The following is a 27387-nucleotide window of genomic DNA, read 5'->3' as shown; positions in this document are numbered from 1 at the left end:
GTGCCGCCTTTTCCCTTCTATATTTCCATTCTGTAGGGGAAGCACAGTACTGTGCTATAAATATTCCAAGGAGTCCAGTGTTAATTCCCACAACCTAACTTCCTCTGAAGAGAAGTGGGAACCACTTTTTTTGTCTCTTTATGATAAATTAAGAGGCAAACAGAATAATTAAAGACATGCTGTTCAGAAAGGATTGTTTTGTTAGTACCCAGAGTGATTAAAGAGTTGTAGTTTCTGCACACATAATGTGATGCAAAGTGGGTTTTGCATGCTGTAAGCTATGAGAAAACTAATGAGAGTAATCAAGGATTGCCAAAATGAATTGATGCATTGTGTTCTAGTTGCTCACATTTAATCTGGTAAAATGAGTACACTTCTCCGAACACATTGGAAGCTATCTTAAAAAATCTGAAAAGCATTGTTGTTTCTTTTACTACATTTTGAAAGCTCCTGCCTTTACTTTTTTATGTTACACAGTGATCAGGGCTACTGCACAGGGACTGTAGGTATTGATGTTCATGTAGCACTTTTAGACCTGGAGCTGTTCAAATATTAATATATTTTTTTTAATGTAGTTTTTGGCTTCTGATCATCAGATTTCATAGCCCCACCTAATGACTTCAAGCATGTGCTCACACTTCTGTAGATTCTGAGACATGGCAATGATCCCCACAGGGAACTCTGATAATGCAGGTAATAAAAAATGGGAGGGGGAAGAATTGCCTCATGAAGGAAATGGGTTTTGCAAACTGATAGGAGGACAGACAGATTGAACTGGATTTCCCAGAATCGTGCAAAGTAATTCACGTGTCTGGGGTTCCAGGCCTATGTCTTGGAATTGAAATGAGGGAACATATATCACTTCCTGCAAAACACACCTTACATTTTCAGAGGCAAAACCCTGATCCATAGTACAGCAAGGACATCGAAATGCATCTTCAGTCCTACCGCTACATTTTAAGTTTCTGTGAAAATTGATAGGCTCATGTGGGTAAAACTGCAAAAAGTACCAGTTAGGTAGCATTCCCCATTTTCTCCATTTGCAGTTAGTGGAATGATTTCATTATGTTAGTTTAATGATGGAAAATGTGGTTAATAATAATAATTATTATTATTATTTAAATAATACAACAAAATTAAAAGATAAATTTCATACTCAGCTAACAGTGACCTACCTGATGCTGTGAGACCATTCTAGCACTACTCACATGCTTAATGTTAAACATGTAGGTAAGTCTTTGCAAGATTAGGGCCAATGTGTAGAATTCAAACCTAATGTCCTATCTGTTTAATTAAATTTTATTTAGTTAACTTTTGTCTCATGCAAACTCCCCACCCAAAGTTGCCCATCCAAAATGCTTGACATGCCATTTAAACCCTTGACATGCCATTTAGAAACACAAGAACATAGGAAGTGCAAAGTAAATCAATCAAAGCAGCAGCATTTCTTCCTACCACACATCATTTGATCTCCAATTATGTGACTAATATGGCTTAAAACTCCCTGTTGCACTTTTCCAGTAGACAGAAATCTTGCCCTCAAATGCCTCAGCATTCCATCAAAATCCCACTCAAAAAGATGGCCTTTGTAATATGCCTGGAAGATCAACAAATTCGGGCTATTTCAGCCCTGAGGGGCAGATCATTACAAAGGAAAGGGGCCTTTATGGAAAATTTTCTGCCAGCAACCTCCTTCCTTTTATAACAAGGGGATTGAGCTCATTTATTTCCCGTGCCATTATTTTAATGTACTGTAGAGTATGAAAAGAAGTAAAGGCAGGGCAAATGGAAATCCAGCAATGATTAGTTGTTCATTTAGAAGGGAAGATGCAGAAATTAACTCTCCATCCCAAACTTCAATAATATTTGAAATCAAGAAAACAATGGACTGGATGACACAGGGAATTGGTTCTAGGACATGGAGTCATTTACATCTAAACAGAAATGGGCCCAAATCAAACACAGGCAGAAACATTGAGTGGTTTGAGATCCAAAGCTGATTCTAGATCCTCATTTTTCAAATGGTTGCTATCTTTATCATGGTCCAAACAGTCCTGAATTAAGTGTGTTAAGATGTGGAACTGAATGTGGTGACTTGAACCCATCTCTTCCTCTAAGTACTGGTGTGAAGTAGACCCAGGTTAGTGCATAGTTGATGTTGTTGCTTAGTAAATGATAGCTGTCCTGTGGCCATCTCAACAGAAAAGTTGCTCTACCCTCTCACTCTGAGGAGGTCCTACCAGGTCAGGGTTAAGATACGTTGAAGACACAGCTTGGGGAAGGTTACCCTGCCATTGGCTATGCCTCACTTCTCCTGTGGACAACTGGGGGCTTCATTTTCCGGGGCTATTTTATTCCGTTCTGTTCCATATAGGTTATTATACCACACATCAGTGTTGTATCTGAGCGCTTTCCTGTAGTTCGTTACGTAAGGTGACCAGACATCTGTCATATATTGTTGTTCTCTCCCCATGGAGAGAAGCATATGCAGTGGAATGTCTTGGTTTGGTAGGGTTTTCAGGGGGCTGTTTGTTTTTTGTTGTGTTTTAGTGTACCCGTTGCTATGTATTTATGTTAGAGAAGGCAAGATCAAAGAAATGTGCCGGGCACTTGGAGTGGAAGATGATGAGGTTTGTGATGTTCTTTGGCTCCTGGAGGAGTTGATTTCCCAGCCTTGCACTGCCCTGAGAAAGTTCTGTCAATCTGGCCTCTTTCATGAGCAGTCCAATTTCTAAGAATATAAGGGATAAAAGGAGTGGTCAAGAAGAAACTATAGTAACACGTACAAATGTATTAACTTTCACAAGTGTAGGTAATATAAGGAGTAATTTGATTTTTATTATACAGTATTAATTTTCTATTGATATGTGTATTGGGAAGTTTCAGGTTTAGTTGGAACATAAGAGTTTCAAATTATTCACAGTATCAAGAAATTCTCCGAAGGTGATTTTTATCGTTAACATAATAATGCATTAATATTTTTAAACACGTGACTAAGATTTTCAAAAGTGCCTAGTGATTTTTGGGTGCCTCAATTTTCAACACATTTAAGGAACCGATTTTCAGGAAGTGATGAGCATCATTCACCCTCTGGAATTGTGACCTGTTTAAAGTGTCTGGTTTTTGGCACTCAACAAGTAAGACACCCCAAATCACTAGTCAGTTTTGAAAATCTTGGCCCATGATATGTCCACAGTAAAATATTTTAATATATACCATTTTTAAAATGTAATTTATGATGGCTTTGTTATCAACCAAATTATTATCTCAATTAGAAGGATGTAATTAGTGGATTTAGTGAAGTCAGTGGAGTTATTCTGGTTTTACATGAATGTAACTGATAGCAAAATTGCTCCCTCTGCCTCTCCATAGAAAGTCAGCTACCAGATTTTATTCTGGTTGAGCCTATGTACCAAATATTCAAAAGTTTCCTCTAAATATAGGCAAAACCTTTTGGCTTCTCATCATTTCATAGATGCTAAGTATCTTAAATATACAGCATGGGCCTCACAAATGTAAGGGGCTGAGCCAGATTCTTGTCTGTCTCACCCCAGTGTAAATCAGAAGTCACTACACTGAATTGACTTAGATTGGTATAGAACTGATGTGATGTGATAGGAAAATCTGGCCCTCTGTATCTAAAAATCATTTTAACATGTGGTCCTATATGTGAAAGTGATTGGATATAAACATTAGGAAAATTGGTGTGGGCTTTTTTTGTTTTGTTTTTGTTGCAAGACAAAAGTTCCTGGAGCACTCAAGTCATTCAAACTCTTATATGATGGGTATTTAATCATGATCCAGCTGATCTGACCTTCAGCTGATTTCCATACTAGTCCTCAGCTTTATAAATGTGCTAAATGCAGTGTGAGCTGATGAAGTGTAGGCGTCAGTGACACTCTAGCTCCCAAGGCTTCTTCGAGTGTTTATATCTGTAATTATGTCAAATTATGTAAATTAACACTGAAAAGACTCACACAAGTGCGTAATGTTCACTAAGTTTGTTGCTTAGAGTGTCTGTTAGGTGTTCTTCTAGGCAAATATTTTTCTGGAAGCACTGCTATCTTGAACTGAAATAGTTTTTGTAGCTGTGCTGCATCCAAGATATGAGAGAGATAATGTGGATGAGAGAATATCTTTTACTGGATCAGCACCTTTATTGGACTCGGCCACCTTGTGTCTCTCACTGAAAGAGGTGAGCTGCTGTCAGACTTTTAAATACGTATCGCCACTTTTCACTTAATCAGAAATAAATAAGGCCTTCTAGAAGAGCAATTAGCGATTACTGCAAATGGTAAGGAGTGGGAGGACAGAGACAAGAATGCTCATGTAGCAAAGTGGAACCAACTTTATTAAACCATTATTTTAAACAAAATATCTACTAAAGGCAACCTGTCCTTGCAGCAGTGAGTAAAGGGGAAGGCTATATAGCATCAAGCTGTCACCGATGACCTTCCTTTTCAACACTCAAATCCAAAGTATTCTAATATTTCCCAGGCCTATTTAGCTTGGATTATCACAGCCCTTCCAATGCCTAACCAAGGTCAGAGCCCCATTCAGACCACTGTATGAGGCAACCACCAGCCTCATACAATGATCAGGAGTCATGCAAATCTAACCACCTTCTTCAGTGAAGGAGGACTAATCCCCATTATAACCAATTGTTGTCCACCATTAGTTTGCGGATGATACCAAACTAGGAGGGGTTGCAAGTGTTTTGGAGGATAGGATTATAGTTCAAAATGATCTGGACAAACTGGAGAAATGGTCTGAAGTAAATAGGATGAAATTCAATAAGAACAAATGCAAAGTAGTCCACTTAGGAAGGAACAATCAGTTGCACGCATACAAAATGGGAAATGACTGCCTAGGAAGGAATACTGCGGAAAGGGATCTGGGGGTCCTAGTGGACCACCAGCTAAATATTAGTCAAGAGTGTAACACTGTTTCAAAAAAAGCAAACATTATTCTGGGATGTATTAGCAGGAGTGTTGTAAGCAAGACATGAGAAGTAATTCTTACGCCCTACTCTAAACTGATTAGGCCTCAACTGGAATATTGTGTCCAGTTCTGGGCGCCACATTTCAGGAAGGATGTGGACAAATTGGAGAAAGTCCAGAGAAGAGCAACAAAAATGATTAAAGGTCTAGAAAACGTGACCGATAAGGGAAGATTGAAAACATTGGGTTTGTTTAGTTTAGAGAAGAGAAGACTGAGAGGGGACATAACAGTTTTCAAGTACATAAAAGGTTGTTACAAGGAGGAGGGAGAAAAAGTGTTCTTCTTAACCTCTGAGGACAGGACAAGAAGCAATGGGCTTAAATTGCAGCAAGGGCGGTTAAGGTTGGACATTAGGAAAAACTTCCTAACTCTCAGGGTGCTTAAGCATTGGAATAAATTACCTAGGGAGGTTGTGGAATCTCCATCATTGGAGATTTTTAAGAGCAGGTTTGGCAAACACCTGTCAGGGATGGTCTAGATAATACTTAGTCCTGCCATGAGTGTAGGGGACTGGACTAGATGATCTCTGGAGATCCTTTCCAGTCCTCTGATTCTATGATTATCACACCATTGTGCATGGTGTCAGACTGACAACTGTGTAGACAGTCAATTAGGTGATTCTTGGAGATACCCTCTGTAACGGATTCATTTGACATGAAAAGTGTTGGGGGAGCTTCACCTTGCCCCAGCCTTCTGCAGCAGAAATGAAGCCTACTCTTTGCATATTCTTTCCCAAAGTCTTGTGGAAGTGGCTTATTAGAGCCAATGCTACATCTTAGTACTGCTGATAAACAAGGGATGTATTTAAGGGGGGTGGGTGTGTGTATATATATATATATGTTTATATGTTTAAAGGACCTTTTAAAAGCTTCTTAATTAGTAGGTTTCAGCTTTCCTTATTCTGAAACTAAAATGAAAATCCAAATGAAAAGAGAAACATTTCCCATCATTTAAAATAAAATAAAACCAATAAATAAGAACAACTTGTCTGAAGAGAGAAATTAAATTCCTCACTCCATATATAAAGGCCATAAAGAGGCCATGCCATACTGTTAATTCTGCCCCTCCAGCTTATCTAATGTTTTAGGCAGGACCAGTGCCAGGCTCAAGGGGTGTCATTAGGAGGAGGGACAGCTAACACCATGTTAGCACTAGGAGCACTAATACAGTGGTGACAGGATTGTGGAAGCTGCCATCTTTTAATTCTCACCTTTATTCAACCTCCCTGAATTGTTCTGTTAGGACCCAATCTCTTATTGAAGTCAGTGGGATTTTTTCCATTGGCTTCAATGGGCTTTGCATCAGGCCCTGGGAGATAATTTTAGGGTAGAGTGGGGTTCCTGTTGAGTTCAGTGGGCTGTCTGGGAACAGCTGAAAGCAGGACTTACCCTTCTGAAGTGGCACCACACGCTATATCTATGTTATTTATTCAGTATGTGCAGGAGCAGCATTTCACATAGCTATTAATTCCAACTTGAAAGCTTTCTAAAAGCACTAAGGAGGTTTGTGCTGTTCAGGTGAGCATTCCCACAAGCTCCTGGATACATTATGTTGAACATACCCTCTCACGTATGTCCCTCTTTTTTTAATGCAGATTTGAAACACCAGAATAGCTCTTATGGTAAATTATTCATTACTTCCTCAACCTCCAGTGAGACTTCCCAAGTTCCTTGCATTCAGACACACCCGGGGACAGTTTTATATGGCAAGTGAACACCCTCCCTGTGGGTGAAAGTCACCTCTGCACAGAGGCTCCATGCATCACTTAAGCTCCCACCATTTATGGCTGGAAGAGATTAAGGGCTGGTCTACACTACGCAGTTAGGTCAACATAAACTAGTTTGTCAACCTAATTATGTCAGCGTCTACACTACAGCCTTCCTCCCACTGACATAACTGCCCTACTACGACGATATGATAACTCCACCTCCAGAAGAGGCGTAAGGCTTATATTGGTGTAGTTAGGGCGACGCAGTGTCTGTAGACACTGTGTTGCTTACATCTGCGGCCTTGTCAATTTCACAGCAGGAGCTGTGAAATTGATAACAAAGCCCCCCACTGCCCTGGAGAGCTGGGCAGCTGGACCCTGCTCCAAGCTGGGGTGAGAAATCCGGGGGTCTTCCCCCCACTCCCAGCTGGGAGCTGAGCTTCAGACCTCGCTTCCAACTGGGAGCCAGGCCAGAAGCTGGGGTGGCTTTGGACCTGACTCCCAGCTGGGAGCCCGGGGTGAGAAGCCTGAGCAGCCCCTCACCTGCTCCCTGCTGAGAGCCAGGCAGGGAGCCGGGGGTGGGGTGGCCAGAAGAGCAGCTGGACCCTGCTTCCCGGTGGTGAGAAGCCCTGGGCGGCTTCCCCTGGGGAACATGGTACAAGGCAGGGGGAGCCCATTGGGAGCCCAGGAGCTTGTGAGGCAGACAGGCTCGTGGCAGGGAGTTCCCAGCAGGCTCTCAGCTCCCCACACTGACCCTCTTAGGTCAGTGGAAGTGCTCCTGGTGAGAACGCTCACCACCTACCCAAGGAGGGTAGTGTGGATATGCACCACCGCAGTAATTACTACTAGTATTAGTCGACTTAGGTTTGTAATGTAGACATACCCTTAGGAAGTGCACTGTGGAAACAAACAGTCATTTATGCAGAGGCACATAGAGGACATACCACAGATGCCTTGCAACTCTCTCTCCTTCTGCCTGGCCAGCTGTTCCAGCAGTGCCCAAGGGCCAGGAGAGAAAGCGGGGCTGTGGTGCTGCTGTTACACTACTGTAGTCCCTCAGCCACAGCACTGTATTCCTATACCCGATGGCATCCGTCCACCCAGCCCAGACTCTAAAAAGCTGTTTATGGGAGTGTGTGGGACCCCTGTGCCCTCACCCACCAATAAGGGCAAGATGCCCTCCTCCTCTCACCCCAAAACCCAGAGACAGACCAGCTAAGCAAGACCTCCAGCAGTTCGGGGAACCTGCCAGCCTCAAGAACTAAGGAAGACCCATTCCCCAAATAATTACTGAGCTCACCACCGGGGAAAGTACCTGCTCCTACCCAGTCAATCCTCCTACAGCCAGCCAGAAAGGGCAGGGCAACCTGCCTATCAGCACAGATACTGCTGTGAGAAACAGTTGCCAGAAAGGGGAGCTACCTAGAGGTGCCTAGTGGGGAGTCAAGAGGTACTTGGACCAAGGTTGAGGACAAAAAGGTTGCTGGATTTGGGAGGGGGCAAGTATGAAACAGTATTTTGCAGGAGGGAAGGGGTAAGGGATTAATGCACTGGGGGTGGGGAAATGGAGGAAGTATTTTACTCAAAGAATAACTGTGAATTGCCAACCGAGGGTTGAGCATTTTTGAAGGTGTTCCATGTTGAAACATCGCGTTCTATTGTTATCTTTGCTCTGTCAGCATAGGTGAGATCATAGGGCAGGAAGAGTCCCTACCTGGTAAGATCAACACTCGACATTAGCATCACAAGGGGAGAGGCTCGGCAGCGCACATGCCCAGAACAGCACCATGATGCTGGTATCTAGAGTTAATGTCACAGCACTGTTCCATGTATGGGCACAGTGTGGCATCCATCCCACCCATCTATGGTGTTTGTACTGATCCTGGGAATACTGTGAAGCTTGTCACTTCTTTTGGAGAAGTGAGAGGAGGTCCAAACACTACCATCAGCACTGTTAAGAGCAAGTGATGTGAAATTAAAGCCATTGTAAAATACTGCAGCAGTTAAGTGAGCAGGCAAATGAAGTTCCGTTCTTAAATATTTTAGCATTTTTCACCATGTTTCTCTATAGCTCATAATTGTTCCCTCGGAAAGTGCTGCCAGAGTGAAATACTGTTGTTCTCTCCCTGCTTTAACACTACAATGAAAATATAGTGTTATTAGAGGAAGCAGAGGGTTGGAGTTTATATTCTATATCTTTCCCGTGGCTATATTTTGCATAGCTGGAGTTTATTGTAATGAAATGCTTTGTTCCTCAGGTGCAAAAAGAAGATATAGCATGGAAACTAGTGCATACTAATAAATAACGATTAAGGCTTATGCATTCTCCAGCTATAGATTGAATTTTGCAGCTACAGTAGATTTCATTCGAGGAAAACTAATATTACTGTGCTGTACAGTGTAGTCCATCTGAATGGAAAGGGATTTGCTGGGTGTAGCATTTTGGGATTATTCCCTATGTTTAAAATCTCAGCAGTTGGTAATCTTACTTTACTGAAACTACTGCTGCAGCACTTTGATCATTGTCTCTCACATTCAAGACTTTATAGGACTAATATTTAGAATAAATAATCCCTTTCCACTGAGTAGAAGAAGAAAAAATAGCAGAATGTAATGGGAGTCTGATCAAGGAAGAACATGACCCCCTTGACCTTGGCAGAGATGACAGGAAGCTTTGTGAGCAATCGGTATTAAGCTTTTAAAGAAAATACATGAGAATAGCAACAACTTGTAAAGTTAACTTCAGTGGTAGTTTTTTGTTTGTTTTGTTTCGTTTTTGAAAGCCCTCTGTGTTTTATAAGCACATCAGAATTCTGTCATTTCCTGATTGAATGCTTTGATATGCACTGTGCTTTATTGAAACGCTCTGTCTGATGGTTAGCATTGCTGCTTTGGGGCATGACTGTGTGGGCACAAAGTTCTTTGTCACAGCAAGCTTTCCAGACTTTAAAGAAAATAACTAAGTATTGAATTATCTTTTGTGCTGTCTTGGGAGCAAAGCTGTACACACAATCTGCTAACAAATGCAACTGTCACATGCTTAATTCCCCAAGTACCACACTGGGAATTTAGTTTTTTTTGAGGTGGAGGGGGGCGTGCGAAGGGAGAGGAAATTACTCATGCTCTTTTGTTGATACGAAGTAGTAGGTATATGTATATTTTATTTATATAAGAAGTATTCTGTTTGGTTAGTTCCTGTCTCTTTTAATGGCTAGAATAGACTTAAAAAAATTAGGAAGCATTCATACCTCACTGCTGCTACAGATTTACTCCTTTGTAAAACAGTGCTTCTGAGGTACCCTTATTCACTGATCCTTACATGGCTAAAGCCCACATTGTTACTACTCCAGCCTGTGAGCTGGAACAGGAACCTTAACTCCTGCATTTCACTTTTCTGAGATGTTAAGGCCACTGCATCCACCAGCCCTTGGAGCTCTGTTACTGGGCTTAAACTCACTCTTACGTGGGTGAATTTCACCATTCTTATCCCAGACCATTGTGAAGTGTTGCTGTGCACTGCTAAACAGTTGCCTGTTTCTATCTGAGAACCATTCCTCTACTCGGTGGAGTAATTCCTGTGCAGTATGTACTGTATGTAGGTCCAAATCCTGCCCCGGAATGCCTGCACATGATTTCAGTGGAGCTGCGTTCAGCATGCATCTGGGGGAAGAATTTGCCCTGCAACTTGCAGGACTTTTTGGAATCTTTCAGAATAAAAGTCACTAGATACATTATTGTATTATTACTTGTTAAGAATTTGGATTTGTACTGTCCCTTTAGCTCAAAAGGATCCCACACTCTCAAAATCTATTTAGGGAATGGGATCATATCATCTGCTGCTGATGTGAAATACAGCAGCTACACAACTACCCTCAGCAACACTGAACAACTGCTCAGGTCAGGAAGGGAAGGAGAATACTGCATTCATTTGAAACTGCAGGAGGAGTACAGACAGGCAGAACATAATTACCCAAAGTGGAATTCGGCCAACTGATACCTGCAAAAAGGCTGAGGTGTTGTTTTTTTAATGACTGCAAATGGCCAGGACTCTAGTTTTAAATCTCAACCACAAGACAGCACCTCCAGAACCACAAGTGCCCCTGGACATCATGTTGATTTAGGTGGAAAGAGTGCTGCCTTCTGAATCATCACCACCTCTTTCTGCTGCCCCTAGCCGTTCTTTGCCTGTCCCTGATCCAAATACTAACCCAACTGGACCCTACTTATCCTTGGAACTAATAGGATCACTGCACTAGCTGTTCTAGTTGGAGGCAAGAAATTTTACCCACTGTACTACTTGCAGATGAGAAAGTGGTATTTAATGACACTCTCATCTTAGCTGAGCGTATGCCTCCCCTTAGTGTGTGTGCAACTCACACAGTATTCCTTTTACATTGAATACTTGACCTTAAAATAGGTAGCTTAAAGTATTTGCAATTTCAGTCTTCTTAGCATATGTCTCATTAAGTACCTGTGATCGCTTCTTTGACAAGTTGTACTAAAGTGAATTACTTAGAAATATTTGTAAATCATCAAGTGTTCAGAATCTCTACTCCATGTACTCTTCACGTCACACATCTCAGTATGAAAGTATGAATGTGTACAATATTTTTGCTTAATGAAAAAAATCAATATTTATGGTAAGTGGCCTGAAATCTATGCAGTCCGTGTTTGGTAAAAACTCTTCATGATGGCAACCAAATGACATCTTAAATAATTTAAGTCTTGTACTTGGAGTAATTTTCTAGTAACAAGTTTTAATTTTCACAAATTACATGCAGAACTTACCATCTAGAAAGTTCTTGGTCAAATGCTGCAGTAAAAAGCACTTTTAGTGGGTGCATTTCAAGTCTTTTCCAGCATTTCACATTATGCAGCATTTATTCTCCTGAGGACTGTGTTTAAGCTCCAAAGATACTCATGTTGAATTAATTTAAAAGGAATTCAGTGCATTCCTCTGCTTTTCCTACAAAGCAGATATTCTATTTGCATATTTTAGCATATAATTTTCTATACCACTTTTAGTTTTACAAAGAAAATGTGTGTTCTAACCTCACGATGCTCTTAATTTTTGATAGACTAACTCTGATTTTCTGAGGTCCAGATAGGATCACTCTGAAATTACATATGAAAATTTTTTTTATGAGGGTAAGGTGTTGTATACTGTACAAGATCGGAATTGTCATTAAGCAGGTCTGTTTCTAATGGGATCCTGCAGGGTTTGGTTATCTGCCCTATACTATTTATCAATGACCTGGAACAAAACATAAAATTATCACTGATAAAAGTTTGCAGATGACACAAAAATTGGGAGAGTGGTAAATAATAAAGAGGACAGGTCACTGATTCAGAGCGATCTAGATCAGTTGGTAAACTGGATGAAAGCAAACAATATGCATTTTAATACCGCTTAATGTAAATGCATACAGCTGGGAACAAAGAATGTAGGCCACACTTACAGGGAAGAAGTGATTCTGAAAAAGATTTAGGGGTAAGGTTGCCAACCCTCTAGGAATTAAAGATTAATCTTTAATTAAAGATTGTCATGTAATGAAACCTCTAGGAATACGTCCAACCAAAAATTGGTAACCCAATTTTGCAAGGGAGGGAGGGATAATCAGCTGAAATGAGCTTCCCCCTTGACCCTGTGGCCAAAAGAGCTAATGCAGTCCTGGGGTGCATAAACAAGGGAATCTAAAGTAGTAGTAGAGAGGTTATTTTACCTCTTTATTTGGCACTGGTGCGACAACTGCTGGAATTCTGTGTCCAGTTCTGGAGCCCACAATTCAAGAAGGATGTGGATAAATGGCAGTGGGTTCAGAGAAGAGCCATGAGAATGATTAGAAAACATGCCTTATAGTGATAGACTCAAGGAGCTTGATCTATTTCACTTAACAAAGAGACGGTCAAGGGATGTCTTGATTAGTCTATAAATACCTACATGGGGAACAAATATTTAATAATGGGCTCTTCAATCTAGCAGAGAAAGGTAGAACAAGACCCAACGACTGGAGGTTGAATCTAGACAAATTCAGACCGGAAATAAGGTGTACATTTTGAACATCAAGAATAATTAACCATTGGAACAATTTACCAAGGGTCATGGTGGATTCTCCATCATTTATAATTTTAAAATCAAGATTAGATGTTTTTCTAAAATATATGCTCTAGGAACTATTTTGGGGAAGTTCTTTGGCCTATATGAAATGGGAGGTCAGACTAGATGATCACAGTGTTCTCTTCTGGCCTTAGAATCTAAGAGCCATAACATGATGGCTTTATTTAACGTACTGATTTATAACACGTAGCCAGTTCCAGTGGAGAGGGCATTGGACTGGGATTCAGAAGGCCTACTTTCTATTCCTGGTGTGTCTGTTGACTTGCTGTGTGACTTGAGCAAGTCACCTTTGTGCCTCCATTTCCCCATCTTCAAAATGGAGATACTGCCTACCCATTCTTTCAAGCACTTTGAGATCTGTGGATGGACAGCACTATTTAAGTGGCAATTATTATTATTAAGTATTCTGCCCTCACAAGCAAAATCAGAGCCAAATCATACTTCTGTTAAAGTTAGTGAAGGTTACGACATTGACTTCAGTCAAAGCAAGATTGACCTATAATGTATAACCACGGTTTGGCAAGTGAATGTGTCACAGCCTCATTTTAACCTGACAGTACTTTAGAATACAGGTTACATTAAATCCTGGACTCTACAGACAGTTCAGGTGAGATTAAAGGATAATATATACTGTAGCAACACAGGATTTCCCTTAACGAACCAGACAATTGGGCCATCAAGTCTCATGTCCTGCCTCTGACAGTGGCCAATATATAACATATCAGAGAAAAGTGGAAATTCCCATAATTCATTTAGTAAATTGTACTAGGTTTACATTGAGATTAGGAGAAAATTCCTTTCCTGACATTATTGCCTGTCAGTGTATAGTTTTCTATGGTGACTGGAAACAAAAGTTTGGGATTTTTGACCATGATATCTAGTTATCCTAAAGTGCTTAGTGTAATTGCCCATGCTAGAGTGCACAGCTGGTCTGTGATGTTGGTCTAAATCCTTGTCCTTTTTGTTCAGATAGCATCAATTTGTATCTTTGTCTGTAGGAATTGGTTTGTTAGCCGCATATATGACACTCCAAATAGTTCATTTTCTGGGTTAAAATGAGTCATATTACTTATGCAGACCTTATATCAAACATTCAGATTGGAAGACGCAGACTAATTAAATCTAACAAAGAAAGGAAAAACAAATCTTGAATAACAGTGTTTTCCAGTGGAGCTATAAAGATGTTTCTAGTAAGTCTAACAAAGAAGTAGAAATATTTTTTCTACCCATAACAACTGCATCTTGGGAGTATTTTTTGAGAGGTCTTGCCATTTTATAAAGTAATGAGCATGTTCTGTAAGGAAAAGAACGGACTTGTAACTTGGCTGGATTTTTTTTTAAATGGTGTTAAAACAAGAAGTGCTTGCTTTTTGTCAGACTGGTGAAGACCAATTAGTTACTCACCGGATGTGGAATGGTTGAAATATCTCACTTTTGGAAACTCTAGACTTTTCATGCCACTGTAGATTCTTTACAGTAGTTTTCTTCATGTGTATTGGTACGTCAGTATTTTGATCATCTTGAAAACGGGCTAGTACTGTGCCTTTTGCTCTTTGCCTACAGCTAGAGCAAAAGATTTACATGAAAGCCGCAATCCTGCATTCTCTGCTTACCCAACCCTGGCCACAGTAAGAGTTTTGGGTGGCAGGAAAAGACCAAGGTGGGAACCCCCATAAATGTACGATCTACTATAAAACCAAACTCTGCCCGAAGCCTAGGAGCATGTGATTCATCACCCCATAGATCAGATCCATAATTTATCTTGTCTGGCATCCTGCCTCTAGCAGTGCAATGGCTGATGTTTCAGGGAGATATGAAGCCCATCAATAAACACCTGTGCATTGTAATCCCATGGGAGGAAATTCCATTTTTCAACCTTGAGGTGCTCAGCTTATGTCTTGAAGCATGAGATCTGATTACCCATATCATTATCTTAATGTGCACACAGCTACACATTTTATCGGTGCTCATAAAATTAATCCAGCCCTTTTTTAAAATCCAGTCACAGTTATTGACTCAGTGACCTTGCATAACAGTGAATTCGATGGGTTTACTAAATCATGCATAAAGTACAGTAGTTGTTCTAAATTTACAGCCCCTTAACTTCATCAGGTGTGTTTGTTCTACTGTTATAGGACAGGATACAGAGGAGAGACTCGCCAGGTTTCACTATTCCTTCATAGTTCTGATGATCTCAGTCAGATCCCCCTGCTTTTAATTTCCAGGCTAATAGATCTTAATTTTTTGTAATCCCTTATCAGTGTATCCAATCAAACTTCTAATCATCTTTGTTGCCCTTCTCTGGACCTCTTAATTCTCTGCTCCTGGTACTATACATCTTTCAATTCTCTGCTTTTTGTGACATCTTAGGACCAGCCCTAGCCTGGTTCAGTATTTTATATCCAACCTTACTGCTGAGCTATTTACAGGCGTCAGTTATACATAATTTTAGAATTAAAAAAAATTTTCTTCTGGGTTTTTCACAAAATGCACAAAGCAATCCCAGCCTTTTGGTATGTATTATACTCCTGCTTCTCTACACTAGCAACTAATTTGCCAGTGTGGTTCCTGAGGGTAGAATTTTCTCTCATACAGATTTTTCACACCCAAAAATGTCTCTTCACAAAACAGACTGATTTGACCTGGTAGGAGACCTGGGTATGGGGGCACTGTCTTGAAACTCTCGTTCTTTGGCCAGTTATGCTAAATCCCAAGGCATATGCACAGTCTTTTAGCATGCACAGGTGTCCTATTAACAAAAATCATGTAAAATTGCGTACCGTAAATATACCCTGGCTTCTACATTCGACTTCAGAGTATAGGGATTTCAGGTTACATCTGTAAAGCAGTGTGTGGCCAAAATACACACACATCCCATCACTTGATAACAGGATTTCTACATGTACCTCCTGTTCTCTACTACATTTAGGATGATAGGAGGTGAATTTTTAAGCAGAATGTAGGAAGTCGACTACAGTCACAATCCTCTTCAGTAATAAGGAACAAATTGAGAGAAATGCCATCATATATACTGCAGAGCATTCTTATTTTCACTCCTAAAATCTCTGCTGTGTTGTAACATATATGGATGTAATGCTGTCAAAAAATGCAATCCAATTCACCGTACCTAACAGGTTCATTCATATAGCAAAGGCTAAAATATGTCATTCAGAACACCACCTGTGGTCAGAAGATAGATGCTAGTCATTACCAAGTGCACAGGGGAGACCTGGATTTGACTCTTGGACACTATCTCTTGCTATTGAGACAACTAGGATGGGGGTAGAGCCTAACTTTTATAGAGGGTGTACTTAAGAAAATCAGCAGGTAAGTGGCTGCCAGAAAGAAAAGGTTACTTACATTGTAATCTTCAGTTTGAGTATGAATGCCAGGTCTATATTTGGGTTGAAGATCTGCAATGAAAACTCCAGGCTGCTATCAGAAGTGGTGCTGATAACTCGCTAACCATTCTTCCCTTTGAATCAATACAGAACAAATTCTAAGGGTGGAGTGTACTGTTGTCGGTATTTTTTATAAGTTGTCAAACCGAGTTCCTGTCCACTACTGATCTGATGAAGACAAATGATGTCTTTTGAAAAAGAGGTGTTAGTCTCAATGATCTGGGTGATTTCCAGTTTGGATAATTTCTCCCATCCTAAACTTCCAATGCAGTTACGTGGTTTTTCACCATTCCTGGTAGTAACATGCTCCTTTTTCTGTGAGCTCTTAAAGAGCTTCTGGGTCAGATTTACAAAGGTATGTAGGCACCTAACTGTAAACTCAGTAAACTTGAAATAAGTGGGAATTAGGTGCCAAATACTTTGGTGAATCTTTACCATTTTTGTTTTCGCCATAGGTAGGGTGTCTTTCAGTGGTGGGTTGAATTGATTCCACTATGGGTTGGGAATATCCTGTATTACTGCTATTAAATAACAGTGCTTTGTAATCCTCTGGGATAAAGTTTGCTACATCAATCCAAGATATTATTGTTAGTTAGTCATACATTTGGTTTTCAGTTTTTGTCTTTTCTCTATATAATTTGATTTCCATTCTAATTAAGTTCTCTGTATGCTATTGCATTTCTCCTGCCAGGTTTAATTATCTTTATTTAAATACTTTAATTAACAGTATTGTGTATTTCCAGATCCTGTAGCTTTAAGTATTATACAAATAATGTAAATGGCTGTGTTTAGAACCTAGACTATTCTGCATGCAAATAAAATATCTGGATTAAACAAAACAGTTAATGAGTGTGCACCCAATTTGTTTTTAAAACAGTTTTTGAACGTGCTAATAAAACTATATCATCTGACTTATTGCAATTGTTATAGTACAGATACTGCATCAGTGTAAACATACTGGATGGTGTAATAATGAGAAGTCAGTGAAAATCATATTTCCAAATAGTAATTCAAATTGCAATGACGGAATGGTGTCTTTTTAAAAATGGGATATAGGAAGAGTATAACAATTGCTGAAATGATATCTACTTTGATTTGGAGAGGAAGTTTCATTTGTACAAGGCCACAGACTATGTGGGCAAATGAAAGACAGGCTGCCTTATCATGAAGGTTGGCTGGCATAGAAGAGTCCCAAATTTAGTTTAGTCCATTTCTAACAGGTACTGTGGGCCAGATTTATCCATTTTGTAGCTCTAATGAAGTCAGTGCCATTATACCAGCGATTCATGTAGATCAGTGTCAGAAAATAGTTAACACTCACATTCAGAAACAGAGCCTGATAAAGAGACCCCATTTACCTGCCTATCTGTAAATACCAAGTTTGTGTAGTTGGTTAGACCCTAAGAACATAAGAATGGTCATACTGGGCCAGACCAGTTGGCCCATGTAGCCCAATATCCTATCTTCCGACAGCGGCCTGTGCCAGAGCTTTCAGAGGGAGTGAGCAGAACAGGGCAATTTATCAAGTGATCGCATCCCTTGTTGCCCAGCTTCTAGCAGTCAGAGGATTGGGGACACCCAGAACATGGGGTTGCATCCCTGACCACCTTGGCTACTAGCCCTTGCTGAACCTATCCTTCGTGAACTTATCTCGTTCTTTTTTGAACCTAGTTATACTTTTGGCCTTTACAGCGTCTCCTGACAACAAGTTCCACAGCTTGACTGTGCATTATGGGACGAAGTACTTCCTTATGGTTGTTTTAAAACTGCTGCCTATTAATTTCATGTGGTGACTCTAGTTTGTGTTCGTAAAACACGGCTGTTACTCTGAAATCTAGTTTGTGTGTTATGTGAAGGAGTAAATAACACACCATTCATGATTTTATAAACCTCTATCATACACACCCCCCCAGTGTCCCTTTTCCAACCTGAACAGTCCCAATCTTTTTAATCTCTCCTCAGATGGAAGCTGTTCCATTCCCCTAGTCATTTTTGTTGCCCTTCTCTGTACTTTCCCAATTCTAATATATCTTTCTTGAGATGGGGTGACAAGAACTGCATGCAATATTCACGGTGTGGGAAAACCATGGATTTATATAGTGCATTGATATTTTCTGTCTTCTTATCTTTGTCATGGTTCCTAACATTCGATTAGCCTTTTTGACTGCTGCTGCACATTGAGCAGATGTTTTCAGAGAACTGTTTATGATGACTCCAAGATCTCTTTCTTGGGAGGTAACAGATAATTTAGATCCCATCATTTTGTATGTAGAGTTCGGATTATGTTTTCCAATGTGGATTACTTTGCATTTATCAACCTTGAATTTCATCTGCCAATTTGCTGCCCAGTCACCCAGTTCTGTGAGGTTCCTTTGTGGTTTACTTTGGACTTAACTATCCTGAGTAATTTTGTATCATCTGCAATTTTTGCCACTTCACTGTTTACCCCTTTTTCCAGATCATTTATGAATATGTTGAATAGCACTGGTCCCAGTACAGATCCCCTGGGGGAGACCACTATTTACCTCCCTCCCTCCATTCTTCACTGGAGAGGACATGAGTGAGATTCCCATACCTGAGCCATTCTTTTCAGGTGACAAATCTGAGGAACTGTCCCAGATTGAGGTGGCAGTGGAGGAGATTTTGGAACAAATTTATTAATTAAATAGTATTAAGTCACCAGGACCAGATGATATTCACCTAGAGTTCTGAAAGAATTCAGATATAAAATTGCAGAACTACTAACTGTAGTATGTAATCTGTCGCTTAAATCCATCTCTGTACCAGATGACTGGCAGATAGCTAATATGTGCTGGTTTTTTAAAAAGGCTTCAGAGGTGTTCCTGGCAATTACAGGCTGGTAAAGCCTCACTTCAGTACCAGCAAACTGGTTAAAATTATAATAAAAAACAAAATTATCAGACATGTAGATGAACATGATATGGTGGGGAAGAGTCAACATGGTTTTGGAAAAGGAAATCATGCCTCACCAATCTATTAGAATCCTCTGAGGGATCAACAAACTTGGACAAGGTTGGTCCAGTGGATATAGTGTACTTGGACTTTCAGAAAACCTTTGATAAGGTCCTTCACTGAAGCAAAGTAGGTAGTCATAGGTAAGAGGAAAGGTCCTCTCATGGATCAGTAAAAGACAGGAAACAGAAACAGATAGTTTGAGCCTCTATTATGGTGTTTTTATTTAGTTTTCATGATGCTTGCAGGTATTTCACTTTCTCGTTTTTGTGTAGTTCCCTTTTTTGAAGTTAAATACTACTGTGTTGGGTTTCTTTGGTATCCCCCCCCCCCCCCGCCCAACACACACACACACACACGGATGTTAAATTTAATTACATTGTGGGCGCTATTACCAAGTGGTTCAGCTATATTCACCTCTTGGACCAGATCCTGTGAACCACTTAGGACTAAATCAAGAATTCTCTCTCTCCTTGTGGATTCCAGGATTAGCTGCTCCAAGAAGCAATCATTAATGGTGTCTAGAAAATTTATCTCTGCGTCCCATTGTGAGATGTCATATTCCCAGGCAATATAAGGATAGTTGAAAATCCCCATTATTATTGTGTTTTCTGTGTGTGTGACCTCTCTAGTCTACCTGAGCATTTCACAATCATCCCCACCATCCTGGTCAGTAGTATATTCCTTCTGCTATACTCTTATTATTCAACTATGGAATTTCTATCCATAAGATTCTATGATACTGTTTGATTCATTGAAGATTTTTTGAAATCTTTCACGTATAGTGCCACTCTCATACCCTCATCTAGCTAAATACAGAACATGCATATGAAATATTACATGCAGCACTAATGGGAGTGAAATGTATCTGGATTACTAATACCATTAAAATCAGTACGGAGAGATTAAGCACTTTCATGGAGAGTGGCAATTTAATCAAATGCTTTATTGAGGAAATTTGTTGTTCACATGAATTACAATTCATTGTGAAAGTTTGATTCCAAGGACCCTAGACTGTTTCTCAAAGGAATAATTTAAACCCTGTGCTTCATTTGCTCTACTGCCAGTAGAGCTCCTGTTAACTGCTAGACCAAAGAATTGGCAACCCTGGTTAGTTGATTTAGACTTAAGAAGGACTTGAACCAAAAACTGGATCCTAATACCTCAGAATTTTGGCAGCCTTTGAAATGTGAATGCAAACTTGGCAACTGGACAACTTGTTGTTAATAAGCCGAACCAAAATTCTAAGTCCAAATTCTCCTCACCTTTGGATTATTAGAGATCTGGATCTGAATTCAGCTCTGTGTTAGACTAAAGCTAGCTGCCTTGTTTAGCTGCAGTTCGTTGCTGTAATGAGGCAGACGACATCATTACAGCAACAAACTGCAGCTGAACAAGGCAGAGAGCTTTTTCCAAAGCAATAGCATTAGAAATGGAGGGTTGTGCTTACTGCACTATCAAAATAAATGGGAGTTTTGCAGTTTAATTCGGTGACAGCAGGATTGAGCTCTAAATGTCTCACTGACTAATCAGCATCAGTGGTAGTAGCCACTTTTGAAGTTGGTAAAGGTTTAGTATTTATATTCCATGAGAATGAACCCATGAATGTGTGGGACATAGGTAAAGTCCATGTAGAAACAGAAGGTACTGCAGATCTCTGCAACGATAAAAGTCAGTTGCTGTAGATGAACATGACCAACAGGAATCAGAATCTGGAATAATCTGTTCCCCTGGGAAACGGGACCAATAGGGGCAGGGAAAGGGGGCGGGGAAGCGGTGGAGTTGGGGTGGGGCCGGTGGCAGAGGGCACGAACCAGCATCGGGGGAAGCAGCCTCTGGCTGCTATTATAAATTTGCCGCCCCTGCAAATTTGTTGCCCTATGTACTATACCCTGACATATAAGTACAATATTTATATTCCAATTGATTTAATTTATAATTATATGTTGAAACTAGTGCTGTGACACTATTGTACTTTTATGTCTGATTTTGTAAGCAAGTCATTTTTAAGTGAGGTGAAACTTGGGGGTACACAAGAGAAATCAGACGCCTGAAGGGGGTACAGTAGTCTGGAAAGGTTGAGAGCCACTGTTCTAACAGGTGGTGCTGGGTGTGCTCAGCTCCTGATGAAGATTGTGATGGGAGGGGAGGATGCGGACAGAACTTGGCAGAAATATATTTATGTGAGATCTAAACCATGTAAAAGGTACCCAAAGGCTACAGCAATGCTTACACGATAACTGCTTTAATAAAGGCATTGATGATAAACAAAAACAGAGTAATACATTCTTTTTAGAAACATTCTCTTTTCCCAATCTGCTCTGATGTAAAATTTGACCTCCACTTAAGTGCCATTGGAGAGAAAAAGGCTAGGGAGCTCTGCTTGATAGGTTGCACAGCACGCTGCAGTTACTAGTAAATATCCCCCTTATGGGTAGTACTGGAGCTTGCTGGCTGAAACATTAAAAAAAAAAAACCACACTGAAGTAGTGGCTAATATGAGGGAATTGAGCTGTTCCAGACAGCACAGATGCTTTTAGCGAGATGAGTTTTTCTACAAAATAGAAACATGAGGGTTCAAGTCCTGTTAGAAACAAAACAGCTCTGCTTCTGAGCCCTAGGGCACGTAGGCAGAGAACAATGGCTTAATCTCAGAGGGGCAGCAACCACACAGGTCTGGCCCTATTGAGCAGGAATATGGAAGAAAATGACTCTGAAGCACAATAGGGGCAAGAGCAGGTTTTGCCCTAGTGAAATAATCTAATTGATTTTTGTATGTGTCTAAAGGAGTGGTCAGTGTATTGTCTTAATGGTAGTGACAATGCACATACCATATGGTGCAAGGCCTGGAATAGACTGAGCTGTATAATTAATAAAAACAGATGACCTAAATAACTCCTGTGAGGACATGCTGAAAACCAATGAGAGAAGGAAGCCAAACCCAGGTCCTAGTAGCAAATGTATTTCCAAGTCATATCACTAATGAATGACTTTTGCAAGCTGTCATCTCCATTACTGTTTGGAACACTAAAGCCAAATGCAAGCAAAGGTGTCATTTTATTATATCCATAGGACGTTTACAACGACAACAAAAAGGCTATGAAACAGTCATGGCTCCACAAAAGGTTGTATTACAGTCTCCAGCTGAAGGAGGGCAAATTGTTGCCTAAATTCAATGTACATTTCAGCCTGCAACTACTCCTCCAATCTCGCCAGTTCAGAGGCAAAAACTCCAGCACCCAAGCTAATAGTTCCTTAGTTTCACCTGTGAAACAAGATGCTACGTTGCTCGAGGCTGGGGAGAGTTACTGCAGAGGAAGATGACAGACTTGCTGTCCAAATACCTAGAATTGGAATAAAGATAATTTGAGGGCAAGAAGTAGTTGAAAAGGGAATAGAAATAGTTGGGGAATCAATAAATCTAGCCTTCACTGTATGAATAAAAACATACTGAAAATGGTGGGGTTGAGGCCTGATGCTCCAGTAAGGTGGAGAGCATCTTTTGAGTGGGGGGGCAGGCACTAACTTCTCTCCAATGGCACTAACTTCTGAATGATTTTCATCTGTAATCCACACACTGGTGACGTGGCATTAAAGCACAGCTGTCCCTGTGAAATCTGTCCTTTTAGAAACTGTTCATGTGGGTTTTCTATGCACAAACCTGAGTTCCATACTCATTTAACATACATAATGGACACCCTGCAATACAGTGGCTCTCAATCTTTCCAGATTACTGTACCCCTTTGAGGATTCTGATTTGTCTTGCATATCTCCACATTTCACCTCACTTAAAAATTAATTGCTTACAAAAATCAGACATAAATATACAACAGTGTCACAGCACACTATTACTGGAAAATTGCTTACTTTCTCATTTTTACCATATAATTATAAAATAAATCAATTGGGATATAAATATTGTACTTATATTTCAGTGTGTAGTATGTAGACCAATAAGTCGTTGTCTGTATGAACTTTTAGTTGGTACTGACTTCGCTAGTGCTTTTTATGTAGCCTGTTGTAAAACTAGACAACTAGCTAGATTATTTGATGTACCCCCAGAAAACCTCTGCATACCCGTGGTTGGGAAACATGTACCCCTGGTTGGGAACCACTGCATTAGGAGGCACTCAGGCCTGGATTCTCAAAGGTATTTAGGCAGCCAACTCCCATGGAAAATCTGAGCTTTGGTGCCCTGCAGGATTGGGCCCCTCAGGACTAAGTCATTCCATACGTCCTTTTTATTTGTATTGTAACGTCAGCTCCTTATCTTAGACGCTGAAGATAGTGAGCTTCCCCGTGTCAGAATAGGCCCACTTTTTTAATGTGAAAATGGCCATTTAATTGAAGCCCTTCGTGAAGGGCCTGATCCAAACCCCATTACATTCAATACAAAGACTCTTGTCGATTTCATTCAGCTTTGGATTGGGGCCAAAGTGACAATTGGGGTGGGAGAGAGGTGCAAATGGCACAAAATTAAACATGGACCAGTTGCATGTGCCATTTCATACAACAACCATGACGACTTTCAAACAGTTGTAGTGCTAAGGGAGCTCTGATCTCTCAGGGGACAGCCACCTGGAACTTCCATTATTCCTATTAATGGAAATCTCCCTCGCGCAGCAGGGGAGGCATATTAAGGCTGAATGCCAAGCACAGCAATCGGTGAAAATTGAATCTGAACTTCCCATCTAAGCCTTTCAGAAAGGATTTGTGGGAGCTCCTGATTTGAATTTAGTAGATTATACTAAAAATGGTCTCCCTTATTCAAGCCTAACCATATTTAAACCTCAGAGCTGTCAAACCTAATTATGTACCAAGAAAAGGGTTTTAACTGATGTTCATTTCTCAGAAAAAAAAAAGTGCTTATTATGTATGACTGGAGTGAGCAGCGGTTATATGGACACATCCCGGCACCTGCCTGAATGGTGTAGAGTCATGTTCCAAATGGCATATGTTATTGCTGAAGAGCCCTTCCTGGGTAACACATCTCAGCATTTCTATCACATTTAAGTTAAAATCCTGGAGGTTATTATGGCGGACATCTGTGATACTGCAACTTTATAATGTGAAGCCCAACACAGGCTTTCAGCAAAATTAATGAGAGAAAACTAAATGTGAGGTTTTTTTTTAAAAAAAAAATCTCACTAAATTTTTGTCCTCTATTGTAAACAAATAACTGACAGGTCTAGGAGCAGTTTCTGTACCTTAGCTGCATTAATCTGGGGCTAATGGCTTACACTCCAATCTTTGATTTTAAGACACCACCACTGGTAGCTCGTGGGCGTGCATGAGAGAAACTTTTTCTTCAGGTCACTGTGCTAATTACCTTGTAAACCTTGGAAGAATGGCATGGATACATAGCAATTATCATTGTTAAACCAAGGAGAAGAACAAATTGCACCCTGAATTGAAGGAAAACTAGTAATTTGTCATCTATCGACAATTAATCCCCTGGTAACTCTAACCCTAGCGATTTAGGGTCTGATCCTGCTCCCAGTGAAGTCAAAGAGAGCAGAATTAGGCCTTTAATTTGGCATATACAGGCTGCAAACTGAATACAGAATTGACACTGCATGTAAACTACATGTGATTAATTATGACATCACTAGATAGCCTAGCCGTCATTTATAAACAACATTCTAGAGCTTGAGATCTGGCAAAGACAGGACGTGCTGGGTCAGACCATTGGCTCTGTTAGAGCAGCTACATGCTGCTCCAGGAGCACAAACGAGCGATGAAGCCTGGACGGGGCGGGGCTGAGTAGTACAGATCCATCTTGCTGGCTCTCCAGCATCCAGCTTATGGGGAATGGCCAGAATGCAGCTGTACTCCCTCCCCAGCTACTGGAAGAGCTTGGGGCTGCTCTAAGGGCTTGTCTACGCTGGCACTTTACAGCGTTGCAACTTTCTTGCTCAGGGGAGTGAAAAGACACCCCCCTGAGTGCTGCAAGTTTCAGCGCTGTAAAGCACCAGTGTAGATAGTGCCAGCACTGGGAGCCACGCCCCTCATGGAGGTGGGTTTTTTTATAGCACTGGGAGAGCTCTCTCCCCGTGCTATGCCGCGACTACACAGCCACGTTAAAGCGCTTTAACGCTGCTAGTGAAGACGTGCCCTGAATTGCTTCAAGGGCTGAACTAGCCCCTGGCTCGCTCCAGGATTAAGGATCCGTAAAGGTGGTTTAAAGCCACCTTCTCTCCCCAATCTAAGACTACAGTGCACCTCAGTCTGGCCTCTTCACAGTAAATAATCATTCAAAGATGGACTCTTGGTTGCTAGTCTAACATGAAATATCACACATTAAAGACTTGGCATTAATCAAAACTGGTTTTATTTATTTATTTATTTTTAAACAGGGAGGTCCAATCCAGAACAGAAAATCCAAGCGTTGCCTGGAGTTACAGGAAAACAGTGACAACGAATTTGGATTTCAGCTGGTCCTTCAGAAATGCACTGGCCAACGCTGGTCTATAACAAATGTCCTGAAAAGCTTGTCATCATAACTGATTCTAAGAAACTCTTAACACAGTCCTTTTGCTACTGTGTAGCAAATGTTGCAATGTTGCCTGCTGTACTGTATCTTTTCTTTCCCCCCTTTGATTCTTTTTTGCGAGTGTGTGGAAATCGGGTTTGTGGGCTGAAAATACAGACTTTTTTCATAATGACATTTTCATGGCGTTTCTAGAGATGCTGAATGACGGGTGATGGTAGGCTATCCTAAAATATTTTGCAAATGTAAATAGGGAACAAATGGAGAATATTTATAACTCTGACAATAAAATTTTATTGATTTAAAAAAAAAACAGTTCCACTGCCTCTGTCTCTTTTGGGGATCAGTTTGAAAACAAGTCAGTCTGAAGGTTTTCATTGGTGAGGGCCTCATCCTGGCAAGAGGCTGAGCACCCTCAACTCCAAGGATGAAATCCTGGCCCCACTGAAGTCAATGGGTGCTTTGCCAATGGGGCTGGGATTTCACCCCTAATGACTTCTTGAGAGTGAAGGATTCTCAGTGTCACACTGACTCAGATCCTGCCAAAGTCACAGGTGGACCATCCAGTGGTTCTGAAGCAAGTGAAGCTGGGTTACACCCATTCTATAGTAATCGGTAACATTTGCTTCCCTGCATTCTTATGAAATCAACTTTATAAAAACGAAAAGCAGCCTTGCATCAAAGTGTTCATTTTAATTTAAAGGTCAGATGATACTTTTGCACTGCAACAGGGTGGCAGGTAAGGAGACATGTTGTTCTCTATTCAAAACGTACATCACTACTAAGGTGACATCAGTGTCATAAACATTAATGATTATGCCTTAGGGTTTCTGTGGGTAAATGAAGTAATGGCTGGAGACTTATGGGATTACTATAAACTGGACTGCGAGTCAAACAGTACATTTAAAGCTAAGCTGCTGCTTGTGACATCTGTAATTTTCTTGCTCCTTCAGGGAGGCTCTGTTTTTTCTTAGGAAGGATGGTGGGGCAAAGCACTAGAAGAAAGACTTAAAGTGCTGCAAGAGAAGGCAGAGTCACAACAGGGATCAGTTCATGTTCCCGTCTTGTTAACATGGTTCAAAATAATGCAGAGATAATGTTGCCTCCTCATCTGAGAGCGCATGCAAACTGGTGCAATTCTACAGTGCAAAAGGAGTTAGGAAGGCTGGAGAGGGAGGATGGAATTTTCAAAGCATTCAGCATTGACCTAACTCCGCTTCCCGTGGGAGTTTCCCCGTCAGATTCAATGGGAGCAGATGCAGGCCTGCACTGACCACTCTTGAAAACCCTGTGAAATGCCACTGGTTGGAAGCTCCCTGCAGGAGTTACACAGGGAAGGGTTGGGGAAGGAAGGATGCACCAGGGGAGCGGAAGGGACAGTGCTGGAGGGTCAGCAACCTGGATCCTTTGTTCCGTCCCAGACATAGACAGTTTCTATGGACCACGGAGTCCTCTTCAGCACTGAGACTGCAGTAGCAGCTGCACTCTAGCCAATGGGACGGTTTTTCCTCTCCCACTTCTCCCTCCCCTAAGACAAGTTGTTCAGACCACATGGGGGTGATGATTTTGGGTAATGGCAAAGTAGCAGCGGCAGTGGGAAATGAGAACTCTCTTAATATAGAGTTGGCCTTTTTACACTGTTTTCCCCTTAGAGTGTAGTTTGGTTTTACTTCCTACCTCGCCTTACCCCTCCTTG

General features: G+C 40.8%; 1 protein-coding gene across 2 annotated transcripts in view; it reads left to right on the top strand.

Annotated features, from left to right (window-relative positions):
• Window positions 1-25998, top strand: part of GALNT18 (polypeptide N-acetylgalactosaminyltransferase 18) — a 369675-nt gene extending 343677 nt beyond the window's left edge. For both annotated transcript variants that reach the window (XM_037899815.2, XM_037899817.2), the window contains exon 11: window positions 25558-25998. In XM_037899815.2, the coding sequence (XP_037755743.1) occupies window positions 25558-25704 (147 nt within the window). In that variant the 3' untranslated portion in view covers window positions 25705-25998. The remainder of the gene's footprint in view (window positions 1-25557) is intronic.
• The last annotated feature ends 1389 nt before the right edge of the window (window positions 25999-27387 follow it).

Source organism: Chelonia mydas, chromosome 6 (genome assembly GCF_015237465.2).
Source record: "Chelonia mydas isolate rCheMyd1 chromosome 6, rCheMyd1.pri.v2, whole genome shotgun sequence".
Taxonomy (NCBI): Eukaryota; Metazoa; Chordata; order Testudines; family Cheloniidae; genus Chelonia; species Chelonia mydas.
This window is presented reverse-complemented; position numbering and strand designations above follow the sequence as displayed.